This window comes from Chlorocebus sabaeus, chromosome 10 (genome assembly GCF_047675955.1).
Source record: "Chlorocebus sabaeus isolate Y175 chromosome 10, mChlSab1.0.hap1, whole genome shotgun sequence".
NCBI lineage: Eukaryota > Metazoa > Chordata > Mammalia > Primates > Cercopithecidae > Chlorocebus > Chlorocebus sabaeus.
In genome coordinates, this window is record NC_132913.1 from 123,517,498 (window position 1) to 123,534,532 (window position 17,035).

The window sequence follows — 17,035 nt, forward strand, 5'->3', positions numbered from 1 at the left end:
GTGGTGGTGGTGATGGCGGAGGTGGTGGTGATGATGGTGGTGGTGATGGCGGAGGTGGTGATGATGGTGGTGGTGATGGCGGAGGTGGTGGTAATGGCGATGATGGCAGTGTGATGACCAGTATGGTATGGTGGTGGTGGTGATGATAGTGGTGGTGGTAATGGCGATGATGGCAGTGTGATGACCAGTATGGTATGGTGGTGGTGATGGCGGAGGTGGTGGTGGTGGTGGTGGTGGTGGTGGTGGTGGTGGTGGTGGTGGTAATGATGGCAGTGTGATGACCAGTATGGTATGGTGGTGAGGATGCTGATTATGATGTTGATGGGAGCCAGAGATGAGTGAGGAACCTGTATCTTGATGCTTCCCTGAATGTTGGGGGTCAGGTCTGAGCTGTGTAAAGTGGGGCAGTGTTCTGACTTCCATTCATTTAAACTTGTAAGTCACGATTTTTACATTTTTGGGTGCTCCTGATGCGTGCCCAAAACAAACCTGCTACACCAAGATTGTAGTTTTATAGTCATGAGTTCAGAATAGTCTCATAGACCATTGATCCTGCTTCTAATGACTGTCAGAAAGAATGTGTGAAGGCCAGCTTCTGGACCAGTGTCCTCACATGCGGCGTCCTCCCAGGTTGGTTTGTTAGTAGCCATAAGTGTGCAGCGTCCATCTGGGAGGACACACACCCCCTGCAGGTCAGCTTTTGTCTCAGCATCACTGGAGAGCTGCATGTTACTTTCTTATTTTTATCTTTCCAGTTACACTAAGTCCTCACTCAGTGCCGTCAGTAGGTTCTTAAAACTTTGACTTGAAGCAAAATGACTTATAATGAAGCCAGTTTTTTTCCTCCTCAGCATCATAACAAAACAACTTGGAAGGAAACAAAGTTATTTGAGGACCTGCTGTACACAGTTTTGCTTAAAGTCACACATGTCCAAGAACCTGTCGATGGCACTGAGGACTTTCTGTACAAAAATCACTATGCGTGACAGCTCAAATAATAAAAAGTTGTTTAGAGACAGTGGTCCTGCGTCCCCCTCCTCCCGTCCAGACCCCCACCCTGAGCGATGATGGTAGGGTGTGAATCCTCCACCCCCTGAGCCTGTTCCTAGAAGGCCGTGGAGCCCCGGCTCTGTGCAGAGGCTGGGCAAACACCAGTCCGAGCCTGACTTGAACAGGACAGACACGGACGTCGTTGGCACTCACTTCCCTGCAGGGAGGTGCACAATGAGGAATAAAACACAGGTGATTTCAGATAGTGGCACGTGCCTGGGGCGATGAGCCCTGATGGTGTGGCGGGCCAGGTGCTAGAGCTTGTGTTTGCATTGAGGGCCACTAAGGAGGGCGGAGGAGTTGCCCGTGACAGCAAGAAGGAGCCTGGCTTGTGCTGAGCTGTGAGGAGGGTCTTCCAGGCGCAGAGTGCCTGATGAGAGAGGGCCTGCGGGGGAGGAACCGGGGCCAAGTGAGGGAGGCAGACGCCGCATGGCATGAGTAGGGTGAGAGTCTGTGCCACCAAGGACTGTCATCCATCTGTTGTGGGCTGAATTGTGACCTCTAGAAGGAGATGAGTTGAAGTTCTAACCCCCAGTACCTCAGAATGTGGCCTTATACAGAACCAGGGTCATGGCAGATGTCATTAGCCATACAGGAGGGGAAGGGATGGACCCTCAGGCAAGACAGACACACAGAAGGCACCGCGTGGAGACTCAGGCGGTGGCTGGGGCCGCACGGCTGTGGGCAGAAAAAGCCGAGATAAACGCCACCAACAGAAACCAAGAGAAAGAAAAGGGACAGGTCCTCCGGGGAGCCTTCATGGGGAGCACAGCCTTCAGGCCTCTGAGGAACCCAGAGGAGGAAACGCATTTCTGTGGTTTCACACCACCCAGCGTGCAGTGCATTGTGGCAGGTGCAGGCTACTAGTGCCCCCCCGCCCAGTCTCTTGTGTCCTCTGCACAGTAGGGAGCCGGGGAAGGTGTGTTAACATGAGCCTGTTAACATTGAAAATTCCCCTCTGGCGCCTGGGCAGAGCGGGCTGCAGGGGCTGAAGTAGGCAGTGGTGACAGTGGCTTCCCCAGGCATCGGCCCCACAGGAGAGACACAGACTGTGGGTTGGAAGCAGAGCTGGCAGGACTTGCTGATGGAGTTAATATGGGAAGTGAGGGGACACAGAGGCCAGGGCTGGGAGACCAGGAGGCCGAGAGCAGTAGAACGTCACATCCTGAAGGGGCAGGGATTTCACCTTTTGTTTTGTTTCTGCATCAATTAGATCATACCATGTATATTCTGGAATTTTACTTTTCTCATTTAATGCCCCATGGGTCTCCAGTTCTTCCACAAGCTGTTTGAAAGGCTGCAGGACACTGTGTAGAATGCGTGGCCTCTACTAGGTTATGCCAGCCCCTTTTGTTGGGCATTGAAATTGCCCCAACTGTGTTTTAACAGTTGCCAATAATACTGCCCTGAACGTTGTTTTAAATACGCTCTGAAGCGCTCATGCTTTGCTCCTGTGGACATCTCTGCCTGATACGAAGCTTGCGTTGCACATTCAACTCATGCATCCGTGGCTGGTCCTGGACTTGGGTGAGGACACTATGAGAAACAGCCAGACTTGGGACGTCTGTGTTGACAGGGCCATGGGTGAGAACAGAGAGTTTCTCAAGTGACGTGCCTGGAACTGCTGGCTTCCCTGCACAAGCAGTGCTACCAGGGGTCCATTTGTTACTGAGTCATTCATTCAGCAAACTCGTTCAGAACATGTGTGGTAGGCACGTGCTGGGCTCTGAGAATAAACAGACAAACACAACATTACCCACACACCCAGCCTGAGCCCAGGAGGCTGCTGGTCATGTCCTGGAACTGGCAGTGTCTCAGAGCTCAGATGTCATCCCCAGCTGGACAGTCTGCAAATGACTTTCCTTCTTCCCCATCCCCTTTCCTATCCTCACTCTCTTCCGTGTATCCATGCGCACATGTGTGCACCTGTGTGAGTAGGGGAGAGACTGTGTGCTTTCATAAGCGAATCCTGATTTTCTGACAAAAGAGACATGAAACAAATATGTTAACAGGTAATGTCACCCCCTCTCATGAGGGGTCACTGGCTGTGCTTATAGAAGGTCTTGGAAAGAATTACTTCATGCATTCCTGTTCATTGGCAGTCTTTGGCCTTTGAGGGTGGAACTCTGCATCTTCTTGTCCCTCCTGGATGAATACAGGACACTTAAACTTTTAAAGCGGGGACACAGAAATGGGCAGGTCTGTGAGAGCCCCCCTGAAAAGCGAGATTTCATGTAAGTATTGAATTTTACCAGAAGTTTCAGAAGTCCAATTCGTATTAGATTTCTATAAATATAAACATGTATATGATATTTCTTGCATTGAATTCAGTGTGTGCTCAAGTTAAGTGTGGTTTGAAAAATGACCAAGCCTCCTAAGGTGAAGTTTGTGGGTGAACAGGAGGGCCGGGGTCGCTGGGTTCCAGGCACAGCCACGAGATACCTGCTCTGCACCCAGCTCTTCTTTTGTTTTGCTCACCAAGAAAAAGAAGACTCAGGAACCACAGAACTAACACAGAAGTCAGTTAGAAAGTTATTCACTTATTTGCCCACTGTGTGCCAACAGAGTCTTACTGTGTTGCCCAGGCCGGAGTGCAATGGCACGATGTCAGCTCTTACCGCAGCCTCTGCCTCCCAGGTTCAAGCAGTTCTTGTGCCTCAACCCCCCAAGTAGCTGGGATTACAGGTACAGGCCACCACGCCCAGCTAATTTTTGTATTTTTAGTAGAGACAGGGTTTTGCCGTGTTGCCTAGGCTGGTCTCGAACTCCTAGCCTCAGGTGATCTGCCTGCCTCAGCCTCCCAATGTGCTACGATTACAAGAGTGAACCACCACGCCCGGCCCAGGATGCTTTCTTTTCATGGGTCTTTGTCCTTTGGAGGGCCTTGACCTCACACAGCAGGGGAGGATGCTGGCCCGCACCAAGGCACCAAGATTTTACCCCCTGTGTGTGTGGTCGCACGTCCTCCTCATGGCCATGCTGAGATGGAGGTGGACTCTGAGCACAGACAAGGGACCCACAGCCCAGGGCCTGGAGTCACCCCCAGCCGCCCTGCACCACTGCCACCAACATGGGGTGACCTTAAGACCCACACCCGAGCTCTCTCCACCCCACACTCTCCCTTGGATTTGCGCCTGTTCTTTCTCTGACCGTGCACCTGGTGGTGCAGAGAGGAGGGCCTGGTCGGGGGCACTTCCACACTGATCCAATTCAGTCATTAACCCCACTGAAACCTGACACGGCCTGCATTCAGGTCACTGTGGAGGGGTCACCGCTGTCCTGCTACTTTTTTTTCTGGCAGTTTACATGTCCTACCCTATCTGTAAGTATGTAACTTTTTTTCCAAAGAATTTTAAAGGAAAGAATATGAGAGAATCCCTAAATAATATATATGTGGTATAGATTGATGCGGTCAGTCAGCCAGCCCCTGGACTCCGTGGCTCTGTGGAATGGGTGGTTTAGTATTCCTTTTTCTGGCAACTCACTTGGGGCTTTTATAGGTGCAGTGAGTTTTGGTGAAAATAGCCAGTGGGCACCTCATACCTTGTGCCCCACATATTCCTGTTTAGGACAGTGTATTCTGGATGCCTGGGTGACTGCAAACCTCCTCCTGTGTAACTTTGTCACTGTTTTTCCTGTCTCAGGAAAGATGCTCATTTTTGTCTCCCGACTGTAGCAGTTGGGGTTCTTGAGACCATTCCTGAGTTCAGACCTTCCCAGGGGAGATGAGCGACCACAGATGTGCCTCGGTGAATTTCACAAAGCCAGCTTAGCGTGACCCAAGTCTCCAGCTTTACTGAACTTTGTCATTGTTATTAAAAAGATGATTTTAGTGTGCTGATTAGAAGCTGGGATCCAAATTCAACATAAGCACAAACCTTTTTTTCCCAGTGGGCCAAAACTCATTTCTGATCATTAAAAGCTAATCCTGAAAATTAGCTGGAACATGGTTCAAGCATACGTTGTAATCTGTTAAAGGCAAAAATAATAATTTCAAGCAGTGTTCTGCGTCTTTGTGGAAACAGCTGGTCTACCCCAAAGAGCAGCAGGAGGCTATGCCCTCCTCCCACAATTCCAAATAAAATATAAGGAGACAGCACAGTATCCAGAAGAACTGGCATTGGTAACTTATTGCCTCCAAAGAATATTAGTTAGCAAACATACTTTGAAAGCCATCTTCGCAATCGTAAATTAAATAGTACTTCTTTCAGTCACAACTGAATGCCAGTTGGGGCAGGCTTTTGAGTTGTTAAGCAGTTCAGTAGCAAATATGACGTATAGTGTGTGTGCCACAGTAAGATTTCAAATGGTCATTAATTTGTAAACTTTAGTGAGGAGAAGAAATGATATATCGTGACGAGATAATAGTTTTCTCTGTGTGTACTCCAAGCTATCAAATACTTCCAGCCTTTAATTTGGCAGTGTTACTCTTGGCATTTTATTCTATGGAAACAACTAAAATGAATGGAAGAAAAAATAATACTCCTGTTCAAGATGCTTATTAGAGTGTATTTGATAGACTTTGTTTTCTAGGAAAGCTTTAGACTTTTAGAAAAATGGAGGAGATATTATAGGTAATTCCCATAGGCTTCCCACCACTTCCCCCGACAAGTTTCCACTGTTTTGTGTGTGTGTGTGTGTGTGTGTGGTTTGGTTTTTGTTTGTTTTTGTGACAGGGTCTCACTCTGTCACCAAGGCTGGAGTGCAGTGGCGCAATCTTGGCTCATTGCACCCTCCACCTCCCATACTCAAGCGATTCTCATCCTTCAACCTCCCAAATGGCTGGGACTACAGGAGTGTGCCACCGGCTAATTTTTTTATTTTTAGTAGAGATGGGGTTTCACCATGTTGGCCAGGCTGGTCTCAAACTCCTGACCTCAAATGATCCGCCCACCTCAGCCTCCCAAAATGCTGGGATTACAGGTGTGAACCAGCATGCCCACCCTCTCCCCTGTTAATTTACCTCTTTCATTAGTATGGTACATTTCTTACAGTTAATGAGCCAATATTGACACGTTTTTATTAATTAAATTCCACACTCTCTTTGCATCTTGTTAGCTTTAACCTCATGCCCTGTCTGTGTTCCAGGATCCACATTCTATTCCGTTGTCACATCTCCTTAGCCTTCTCTTGGCTGGGACATTTTCTCAGACTTTTCTTGTGTTTGATGACCTTGAAGGTCTTGAGGCATGCTGGGCCAGGTGTATAATAGGAGTCCCTCTATTGGAGTTTGTGCAATGCTTTTTTCAGGATTAGTCTTGAGTGAGGAGTTTTGTGGAGGAAGACCACAGGGCGATGTGCTCTTTCCACCCTATCCTGCGAGGGTATGTACCGTCAGTTTTATTTATGGCTGCTGATGTTGACCTTGATCCTTTGACTGGAGGTAGTATCTGTCAAGTTTCTCTGCTGTGAAGTCATCGTGCCCCTACCCAGGCCATGCTGTACTTTTGGAAGGAAGTCACTCTGCACTTAAGGAGTGGGGTGTTAGACCCCCTGTCCTTGAGGGCGGAGTGTCTATGTAAATTATTTAGAATTCTTTGCAGGGGAGATTTGTCTCTCTCCCCCATTTATGAATATATTCAATGGTCTGTTTATATTCCTGTGGACCTGTGAATATTTATTTTGTGTTCTAGCCTCTGCTATCCAATATTGCTGTGACTCAGATTATTCCACCTGTGGCTCCTAGGGGCTCTTCTGGCTGCTCCCGCGCCCTTTGCTCCTGCACCCCATCTGTGTGGCTTTTCTTTTGTTTGAGCACTTTCCTTCCTTTCTGTCAGTACAAGGTGCATTTTGTATCTTTCCTGCCACAATCTTAGAATCGGCTGTTTCCCCAAAGAGCTTTGGTTCCTTTTACCAGAGAAGAGTATTAGAAATCAGTGTCTTGGAGCTAGGTGTGCACATTGCTTCTGGGGTGCCATTTCTTGGTTCTCTTGGCCAACAGAGTAAAGAAATAAATATGTGAATACTAACCTGCATATGCATATATATCTACAAATGTTTCTAAATGTAACCATTTGTATCTATATTTAACAGATTTCATACTCTCACTGGCATAAAATTGGAAATAACTAAGTGTTTTAACATAAGGAATGGCTACAAACTATGTTATGCTACCTCCATGATGCAACTGTTATAAGGGACAGTTTGGAAAACTATGGAAACACGAAAAGTAGTACAGGTCTCTGTTGGATTTATGCTTACAATGTGATAGCTGTGTGTGTGTACCGATAAGAACTTTAAAGGAAAAATGGAAAATGTAGATTAGCCATGACTTATTTTTAATATTAAGCTAACATAAAATTAACTTTGCTTCTGCATTAATATTAGTCTTCCAATGAGTTCTCACTGAAACCTAAATGAAGTTGGTGTATTTAATTTTAAAAGAAAGAAATTAGGCTTTTTTTTATTCCGTTGTTGTGTTAGCCCTGCAGTGCTTTTTCAGGCCCTCCCAGATCAATAATGACCTTGTTTACTCATTCACAGTAACCAAAGAGCATGCTAAAAAGTTGTGAAGTTATGGTCAGAACACTTTTATGGGAGGAAATCTGTGAGTGTTTAAAGGAAGGTATTTCCATAGTAACGAGAAGAACCCAGAGTTGGGAATGCTTCCTTTGTGTTTCCACGCTGATCTTTGTTTTAATACTTGATTGACTGAATAAATGCCATGTATCTTATGGTTTTCATGATTTCTCAAACCATACATCAGGATACTTTTGGGAATTTCCGGAGAAGTCCTTAAATGGAAAAGCTAAAATTATCTCTAGTAGATATTTTCACCAGTCTTCAGTTCAGATGGCTGACATATAAGAGGAACGTGATTGACTGGATAACCCTGAAGTGTATCATTTCACCCGCTCTAGTTGTCAGAACTCAACTACAAAGATGGCAGATCAAATACTTCCAGAAGAGTGGTTGTTTGCCGTTGTGGAAGCTGGTGGTCCAGCGATCACAGCCCCCCAATTACGGCCCCGCGTGAGAGCGCAAGCAGCAGTCATTACATAATTATACCTTTGATGAGTTGCTTGAACTGGCCATTGCCTTTGAAATATGATAACACAATTTGGAGTTTGATTAAAAAAACAAGTTTTTTGGAATGTTTGAAAAAGATTTTGTGTTTAAGAAAAAAAAAAAAAAAGAACCAAAAGGCCTGCAATATATTCTGTTAGAGGAAATTAAAAAGAAGAAAGAGATGAGGGGAAAAAAGACATGAATGTTTCCCATTATCACCCATTTCTGTCTCAGGAGGGCTGAAGTGGCCCCTCCTCACCAGCCTCCCCATCCCAGCATCCCCAGCCCCCAGCCTGCTATCCACTTCACAGAGCAGCCAGCCAGTCCTTGGAGAGGGGATATGAGAAGGGCAGAAGTCAGGGGGCCTGCGGCTGCTCCCGGGCACCACTACTGCTCAACCCACACAATTGTGTGACCACAACTGATCAAATCTCACGAGAAAGAGGTGCATGTTACTCCACACGTCATTTGGTTTTGAAAAACTAATTTGAACCTCATTTTTTCTAAGTGAGAATTTGGTTTGCTGTGTGTGTGTTTTCAATTTTGATTGCCAAGTATTCAGTCCTAACATATGTGATGATTGGAGTGCATATAACACTGTGCAGCCGAATAACTAGATCTAGAAAATAAAACTGATCACGGTGAAGTTATTTTCTAGGCAGGGGATGCCTCGTGATGCTGGCTGGGGCCCAGACACCCGAGGCCTCGTCGGTTTCTGTTCTCATGCTGTTGTCATATACCCCGCAGAAGGGGAAGCCCGGGAACCATGGAGCCCCGGTGTCAATTCCCTGACAAGCCATCCTCCAAAAAGGCCTTTCCTTTGCAAAACGAACAGGCGCCCTGTGAAAACAGGGAGAGAAGTTTCTGTTTTTCACTGATGCGTTTCTCATGTTCATATGACAATGTACAAAACAAAAAGTCTACATTAGAAATGTGTCGTGAAGTTATATCCTACTTCAACTCACTGCTTTTCGCTCCCTGTGAAAACTTCCACTCTTGGTGTTGTACCGAAATACCCGGTGGATTTGGGGTGCACCTGTACCCTTGATCTCTGCCTCTGCGTGTTTCTAGGCCAAAGGGAAAACCACCTCTCTACCTAATTGGAACTTCTGGTTTTATTGCATATCCTGGAGGTCTTGCTTCGTTTTTATTTTCCCTATTTTCCCGGCTTGCTGGTATTTCCCGGGTGCACCTACATTAGCCCACTATGGAGAAGCCCTTGGCAGTTTTCACAGATTAAGAGGTTGAAAGAAGCCACCAGTGTGAAAGTTGTATTTGCTGTAAAGAAAGCCATTATGAGTTCTTGGAAACCAGCTTCAAATTCCCTAATTCGAGATTGATGACTTTTATTTCATGAGTTTTACTTAGGTATTTTATCTTCTGTGTTTTGTGGCTCCAAATTACGAAGACTGTTGGCCTTGCCAGAAACTGATCACGATAAAGTTATTTTCCTTCCTGAACATGTGTCCTATATATTTGCTTGGCCTCGGGTTTTGTTTAATCCCTTCAAAGGCCCTTTGAACTGACGTTTCAACATGACTCCTTCTCTGTGAGGTCTCCGCTAGGAAGCGGCCATGATGTCAAGCCCCTTCACAGCTAAAGTAGTGAGTTCACATAGTGGAAGAATCTTCTGGGTTGCATCTTATGAAAAAAAGAAATCCACTGCCTTTTTATAAGAGAACAGAACATTTACACCGTCTTGTTGAGCAAATGAACGTTCAAATGGCCAGCACAAAAGAAATCCCCAATCTCTAACCTCACAATGAAATCGCCATGGACAAAAGATCACGGGATACCGGGCACACTAAACTGGAAGTGACACAAAACCACAGCAGAATCCGCTCACACCTGCCGAGGTTCCTGGGGGATGATCTTTATATCAAGGATCCTGGTGCCGCAGTCAGCCTGAAACACTCCGAGGAGCGGAGACGCTCCCCTCTGCAACGGTGGCATTTATACTGATGGCATCTTTAAAAATAAATTAATACACGTCTGATGTGGACAGAGAGTAGTGCTGTCTGACAAGGTGATCATTTGACTTTTCTTAGAGGTACAAATTTACACTCCCTTCTATGAATAGAGAGAGCTATTTGTTTCATTCGGAGACAAGACATTGTTAGAAATGAGTGGCACACCTCTTCAACCCAGCCCCTTCCTCCGTGGGGGTAAAAAGATCCTATTAGTTCTCATAATTGATTCTGAGGGCTGCAGCGTGCCTCATTTAGCCGGCCCTGCTCGGTTCACGCCAGGATGTAATTCATGCACACTTGGACGTCCAACATGGCTGACGCGCCTTGGACACACAGCCTCAGTGCTGCATCATTTTTTAATCAGCTATCTGAGGAATATTTATCTGATCAACAAAGAGTGCTGTCAGGAGGAGACCAGAGGTGACATTAATAAGCCTGTGGTTTCCTGGTACAATGATGGAGGAAGAATTTAGAATAAAACCCTGCTCGTTTGAGCATGCCGGCAGACTAAAGAATATTTTTATTCTGCTTATACAGAGCCAGTCAAAAGAGTCTCAGGTGATAAGTTTTCAGGCATTCACATGTGTTAGTTTAAAAAAAAAAAAAAACTTAGAGAAACAAATTAACAAATTTTATTTCAGAATAAAAATTGAAGCCCCTCATGTCGCAGGAACCCAGATGAAAAGCTGTAGCTTCTAAAAATGAGGAGAGGTGTAATAATTGGGAGCTGTTAACGCTAAATGATTCCAGCTACTCTAACTTCGTAGAAAGACGTAGTAAGCTGCACACTTTCCCCTTCTGTCTCTTTGAAAAGATCATGACTGTCTGTTAGTAATTACAAGGAGTTGAGTATATTATGCCAGGCCTCGTTTGGTCATCCAGACACAAGATTTGTTGTTTATAACTATCAGATGCCTTAAGAAATGTTCTGTGAATTAAAGTTTCCATCGGGCTTTCTTCTTTAAATGCATCACTCTGGTGTGCACCACGTGAGACCCTCACGAGTGGAGTGACAGCCATCCCATCTGCCAACCTGAAGACGTAGAAAATACATACATAGCCAGTGTAGACATAAAGCACACTTTGTCCACGTTAGGATTGTGGTACCAGAAGGTGCCACAGTGACCTCTCTTTGTAATTCAAAGACTGCCTTATGAATTCAGTTTACTAACGCCTTCAGTGTTCCTCAACAGGAGGGCTCTGTGTGTGTTTGCAGGAAAATTAACACCATTGTTATGATAAGGGTAAACATTTTATCTTAGAGTTTAGGAGTGAGTCTCCCTGCATTGTCTTAACATGAGTTTTTCAAAGTTTTGATCCTTTTAATCCTTAGAAAATGCCTTCCAGCCAGTATTGATGATGCATTTTCCACTTGTGTTTTAAATTCCCAGCAGTTAGCGGTGATTCTCTTGTTGTACCTCTTGCTGTGATACCCACATGTAGCACTCTTGTGTTTCACCTGACTTCACAGTTCACGTTTTGGCACCATTGTGGGGACAGTGCTGTCCTCCCACGAGTGGCATTCTTTCCCCAGGCCCACTGACTGTTCTGCGTACCCAGATTAGAGCTCAGAAAGTTCCATTTAATTTGCAGACTAAAGTGAGAAGAGACCAATCTCGCTGTCTACACTGGAGCTGACAATCAGTTTGTACCACATCTGAAATTATACCTGTGGGATTTCATGTCCATTGAGATTTGCATGTGTGTTTTTAAACATGTGAGAGTGTGCTGAGACATCCTGCCGCGTACATAGCTGTGGGAGGCATTGTGAAACTCTGTTTACGGAAGAGACTTTTGCCTGTGCAGCAAGCAGAATAGCAGAGTGGAAAACACTAACAGAATGCCCACACCCTGCTGCCTGTTTAGTCAATAATAGGTGAAATTTTGATATCAGAATAATAGGTGTTGTGAGAAATAACATTAGTAACAGAATCAAAATAAGTTAGCCGGCGTTTAAGAGGAAGAAACTGTATTCATGAAAATAAAACAGGAATTTGACTAACACTTTTATTTGATTTTAATTAAAATAAAGACCTGGAAAGTTTAGTCTATAGCTAGTCCCCCTGAAGTCCCCGAGAATCACCTCTTATTCCAAAGGCCTGAGACCAGAGGGAGGCTGCCAGTGGTGGGCAGTGGCCAGGTGGCACCGAACATCAGCTCGGAGCCTCCTGGTTGCATTTGGTGCAGTGCCTCCGTAGCCCCTGGGCGTGATTCCAGGCGGCAGCATCCGACATAACCCGAGGTGTTATTGATGATGATAGGATTGTATTTTCTTGTTGAGAAGCCTCTAAACAAGGGAACTTAGAGCAATCAATGTCCTCGGAGACCGATGCACCTATCAGGACCTTGGTATCAGCCAGAAAACGTCCATTTGTTTAAGAGGAAGAAACAGGCACGACATTTTGCACATTAGAATGGATTATTTCATCAATAGGTTAATAGAAAGCCAGGCTGCAAGTTCAGTTCCTGCTTATACATCCTGTGGTAATGGGAAAGCGGAGTGTGAAAAATGCAAGGCAGAAAGCGGGCGAGGAAAGAGTCTTCCTGCACCCCAGCATCCCTCCCCTCCCGAGGGGTGCCCAGCCTCCATTCTGCCTATTTCTATGTAAATGTTGCAGAAAGAGGTAAGTTGTACTCTGAGGAGTGCAGCCTCCTCATGGCTACTTCTTTCTGGAACTTGTGGAATACTGTCCCAGACACCAGAGCTGCAGCATTTAAAAATTAAGCCCGTGCCTAATTCTGCATCATTATGCCTGGGGCCCCTGGTACATATCCATCAAGCATTTCTAAAGCGCACATTTGAGAGCTGTGACGGGTTTGGTTTCCTTCGTTCCTCATGCAAGGTATTTGTACCCGTGGGTTCTAAAGATCCTTTTCCCAGGTTTGGAACTACCTGAGACAGATACTTAGGTAGGACCTTATAGATAGTGAAGAAACCTGAAGGTATAGGCATAAGGAAGACTTCACTTGTGAAAAATTAAATGTAGACCCATATCCTGTAAAACTGCAGATGCCTGCTAGTTTAGAGGTTGTTTCTTACTAAATTATTGGTTGATTTTTTTTTTTTTTTTTTTTTTTTTTTTGAGACGGAGTCTCTCACTGTCCCCCAGGCTGGAGTACCGTGGTGCAATCTCAGCTCACTGCAACCTCTCCCTCCAGAGTAGCTGGGATTATAGGCGTGCCCTACCATGCCTGGCTAATTTTTGTATTTTTAGTAGAGACAGTGTTTTGCCGTGTTGGCCAGGCTGGTCTCGAACTTCTGTCCTCAAGTGATCCACCCACCTCAGCCTCCCAAAGTGCTGGGATTACAGGCGTGAGGACCTGGCTTATTTGTTGATTTTCATGCTGCAAAGGAATTGTTAGATGTGCTTAGTTATAACAAGTTAATATCACTTTAAATCAAGAGGCAACTAAATCACAGCCAGTTTTTACTTGTGAGTGACGTAAAATTTGCATCCTAAGTATACAGTGCTTTATCGCAGAATTTTATTTACTTCCTTAAAGGTTCAGGTTTGTCGCGTATGTTTTGTGTTGTCTCTACAAAGAAATCCAGTGTAGTTAGAAGTACTTGAGATTCATTTCTGCAACATAACTCATCACAGGGGCCTAGGCATCACCCTGGGTCATTTTGTGGCCACCAGAACTTGGTGCACATGCAGAACCTACAACCACAGCCTAAACTGTACTGTTTGAAATTGAGAATTTTGGCTCAAACACAGCAGGCAAGAAGAGTTAACCTGTCATAAGTCAGGAACGCATTGGGGTTGATTAGGGAGCTGACCGTTGGCCAACTCATGCCTTGGGAACCAAAGGGTCAGCCTGGCTGCCTGCTTTGTGGGCCTAAGACCTGCCTCTGGAAATGTAAAGGCCTGCCTGTCCCAGATGAGCACTGCTCACCTGCATTACACAAACGGCCACACAGAGCCCCGTGGGAGCTTGCACTGGTTTCTCTTCCAGCCTGTGGAAGTTGAGAGAGACAGACGGTCCTGTGAGACCCCTTCTTCAGAAGGTGAATGGCAGTGACCGCCACTAAGCATTCCGTCGTACCTGCCTGCACAGCAGGCCGAGCCCTCCAGCCCTGTGACCTGGGTCTGTGCCTTTCCCTGCATTTGCCTGAAGACTTGAGCCCCACCCTGTTTAACTCTTGGGTTTTTATAACATATCTCCTGAAGGGAGAGAGAACGCCTCAAGTCGACGTCTTCCCTGCCACAGATGTCAGCATTTCTGAGTTGATAGTTGGGAGGGTGGGGGCCTGGTAGGATGGAGAATTTGTCCCTGGAGGGTGGGGGTCCCATCTCAGTGATCCAGCCAGGGACTGCACACAGCCTGAGCGGTGGGCCTGGTGCACCCTTGTTAAATTGCTTCTCTTCTTAACCCAGCGTCCTGCTGTCAGTGACTAGGCGTTTTGTCCTTCCTTCTGAGAACCTGAGGTGGCATTTGCTCTTCTGGTTCCCAGGAGCTCCATTTAGAGCCTGAAACTCCCCCAAGTGTCAAAGAGAATGGACTCCTCCCTTCAAGACAGCAGAATGGCACTAGGGTTTTGCTGCTGTAGATAGTGCCTGGATCAAAAATCTGTCTGGGGAAGACAGCTTCACTTTTAACAGCTCTTGGTTTTAAAACCTACCTTCTGCAACACATAGGCATGAACTGCTCCTAACCAGGGTCTCTTGATTTGACATGCTCCTAATATTTGGCTGAATCAAAGGGCTTATGGTGACTGGCATCAAAGCTCCTTCAAACGGCGTCATCATTTCTCAAGGCAGAGGCCAGTTTTTGTGCTGTTTTGAGTGGCCACACCACGTGTGAAACCCAGCAGGGCGAAGTAGGCTTCTGCGCGTGGGTACTTCTTTGATGTGAGATGCGAACCTGATGACCCTGGTCCACCTCCGGCCTTCCCGAGTTCCTCTGTTGACTGTGGGGGAGTTGGAGGGCTCGGGCTAGGGAGCTCCATGGCACCCACCCGCTTCGCGCAGACAGCTCTGAGGCAACGTCGTGTGCTGCTTTGACCTTTTTTTTTTCTCCCTTTTTCATTTGTTTTCTTTTCCTTTTTGTTTTCTCTCTTTTTCCCCTCTCCCCTTTCTGCTCTCGGGATGCAGCCAAACGCAAAGCATGGAAACTAAACCGTGTTGGTAGCCTGCGAAATATATACAGCAGCAGCACCAACACCGAAGGTAACGCCTCCACACCTCCACCTGCCCACACCTCCACCTGCCTCTTCCCGCCTCATCCCCTGCCCGCCCCTTCCCTTTCAACACAGGCATGGAAATGCAATTTGCCCAAAGCCGCATGCTCCCTTATTGTGTTTGCAGAGTCATTCTTGTGGTCTTTTCATCTTTTTGTTTGTGTGTTTTATTTTACCATTCATGTTCCTTTCAGCTTACTTAAATTTTGACCTTTCCCTTCAGTCGTAGAGTAGTGATGTTTAAATTACTTCAGAAACCTATTTTCTCCTCTTTTTTCTTTTCCTTTATACATGTGGGCACTCAGTGTAATATTTCCCAAGTTATTACAGTTTTTAAAAGTGTTAGTATCAGGTGTAATGATCTGTAGCCAAATACAATAGTGTGCCGTGACATTTAAGTAACAGTCTTAATTTGTTTTGTGGAAGCATTCTCCATAATGCTCTCTGCAGCTCTAATCCACAGGCAAGCAGGCCCGGGCCATTTGCATGGGCTGCTATTGCTTGTAAATTCAGTATTTTGTTGTGTTTCTAAAGGTCGTTTGGTGCCAAAGTTCACAAATTGACTTGCGTTGCTTTTTTCACCGAAGACAGCCGTCATTGCTTTTGTATAATAGCAGATTGAATTTTTCCCCCACCTTCATTTGAACAACACAATTATAAATTGCCTTTTTTTTTTATGATTACAAATGTCAAGGGTCAGAATTATTTTGATGCCAGGCAAGGGAAAGCCACCACCATCCGCCCATGCACACATAAGGGAGGCGGGGGTATGGGAGGTGCGATGCAAAGCAGGTCACAATCCAGCAATCTTGGTATAATAGGGGGAAATTTTTTTTCACTTAAGTGCAAGCCAAATGGGTCAAGTAATCGCAAGCTCGTGCCCTAACACTAATTGACTTATTTGGGGATTATTATAACTGTAATATTTTTCTTAATGTCACTGTTTTCTGGGCTGTTGATTTTAGCGATTGCCAAGCCATGGCATTAAATCTCTTGTAAATTTTAAATTGCACGCTATTTCTGTAAACAAGTCCCTCTCTTCACATCCCAGTCATTAACCTTTGCTGATTTATATCGCCATCCTCTTTTTCCTTTCTTTCACAATTACTCCTGTCTTGCTGCTGAAAGCCCTGCTCTCAGCCAGGAAAAAAAAAAAAAAGAAAAAGAAATCTGGAAAATAAATCTACGAGCCATTTTTTAATTTTTTTTTTTTTTTCCATTTCTCAAAGGGAAATTTTTGTCTGTTAAGATACCAATGGAGCTTGGCCTGGTGGATATCTTCTTTCAGAGCACTCAAGAAACACCAGATGAAAGGGGGAAAAGAATAGAATTTAAGAAATGTCACATTCAGTATCGTTTTTGTTGCATTTTAAAGGGTATTAGTGTACTCTTTTCACTTTTTTAAAAGTTTTTCAACTTAGCGTGCATATCATTTCTCCTCCCTGTGTACTTACCAAATATGTTGGGGTTTTTTAATTAATTTGTTTATTTTTGTATGCATGTAGGTTTGTCACAACAAGTTTGTTTATTGACTTCCAGCCTTTAAAAAAAAAAAATTGTGAGGTCTGATTTCAAATGCAATTGTATACAAAATTGGGGGATAGCAAGGGGCATACCTCCTTAGCCTTGAGGGCAAATGGTTCCCTGAGACTTGCTGGCCTTCCTGGAGACGCTGGTGGGTGACACGGGACCCAGTAGAACCAAGAGTGAGGATTTGCAGCAGTGCGAACTTCTCAGCCTTGGCTTCTCAGGTAATACACAGCATCTGCTTTGCCCAGCACCTCGGAGGGGCAGACGGTGCGAACTCCTCTCTGAAATCTGTCAG

The 17,035-nt window shown here is 45.5% G+C and overlaps 1 protein-coding gene across 9 annotated transcripts in view; it reads left to right on the top strand.

Annotated features, from left to right (window-relative positions):
- AGAP1 (ArfGAP with GTPase domain, ankyrin repeat and PH domain 1) overlaps positions 1–17,035 on the top strand; it is a 642,723-nt gene that overhangs the window by 508,427 nt on the left and 117,261 nt on the right. For 4 of the 9 annotated variants that reach the window (XM_007966740.3, XM_073020155.1, XM_007966733.3 and 1 more), the window contains one exon: positions 15,125–15,199. The exons of the other annotated variants lie outside the window; for them this stretch is intronic. In XM_007966740.3, coding sequence (XP_007964931.1) covers positions 15,125–15,199 — 75 coding nt within the window. The remainder of the gene's footprint in view (positions 1–15,124; positions 15,200–17,035) is intronic. 9 annotated transcript variants of the gene reach the window in all.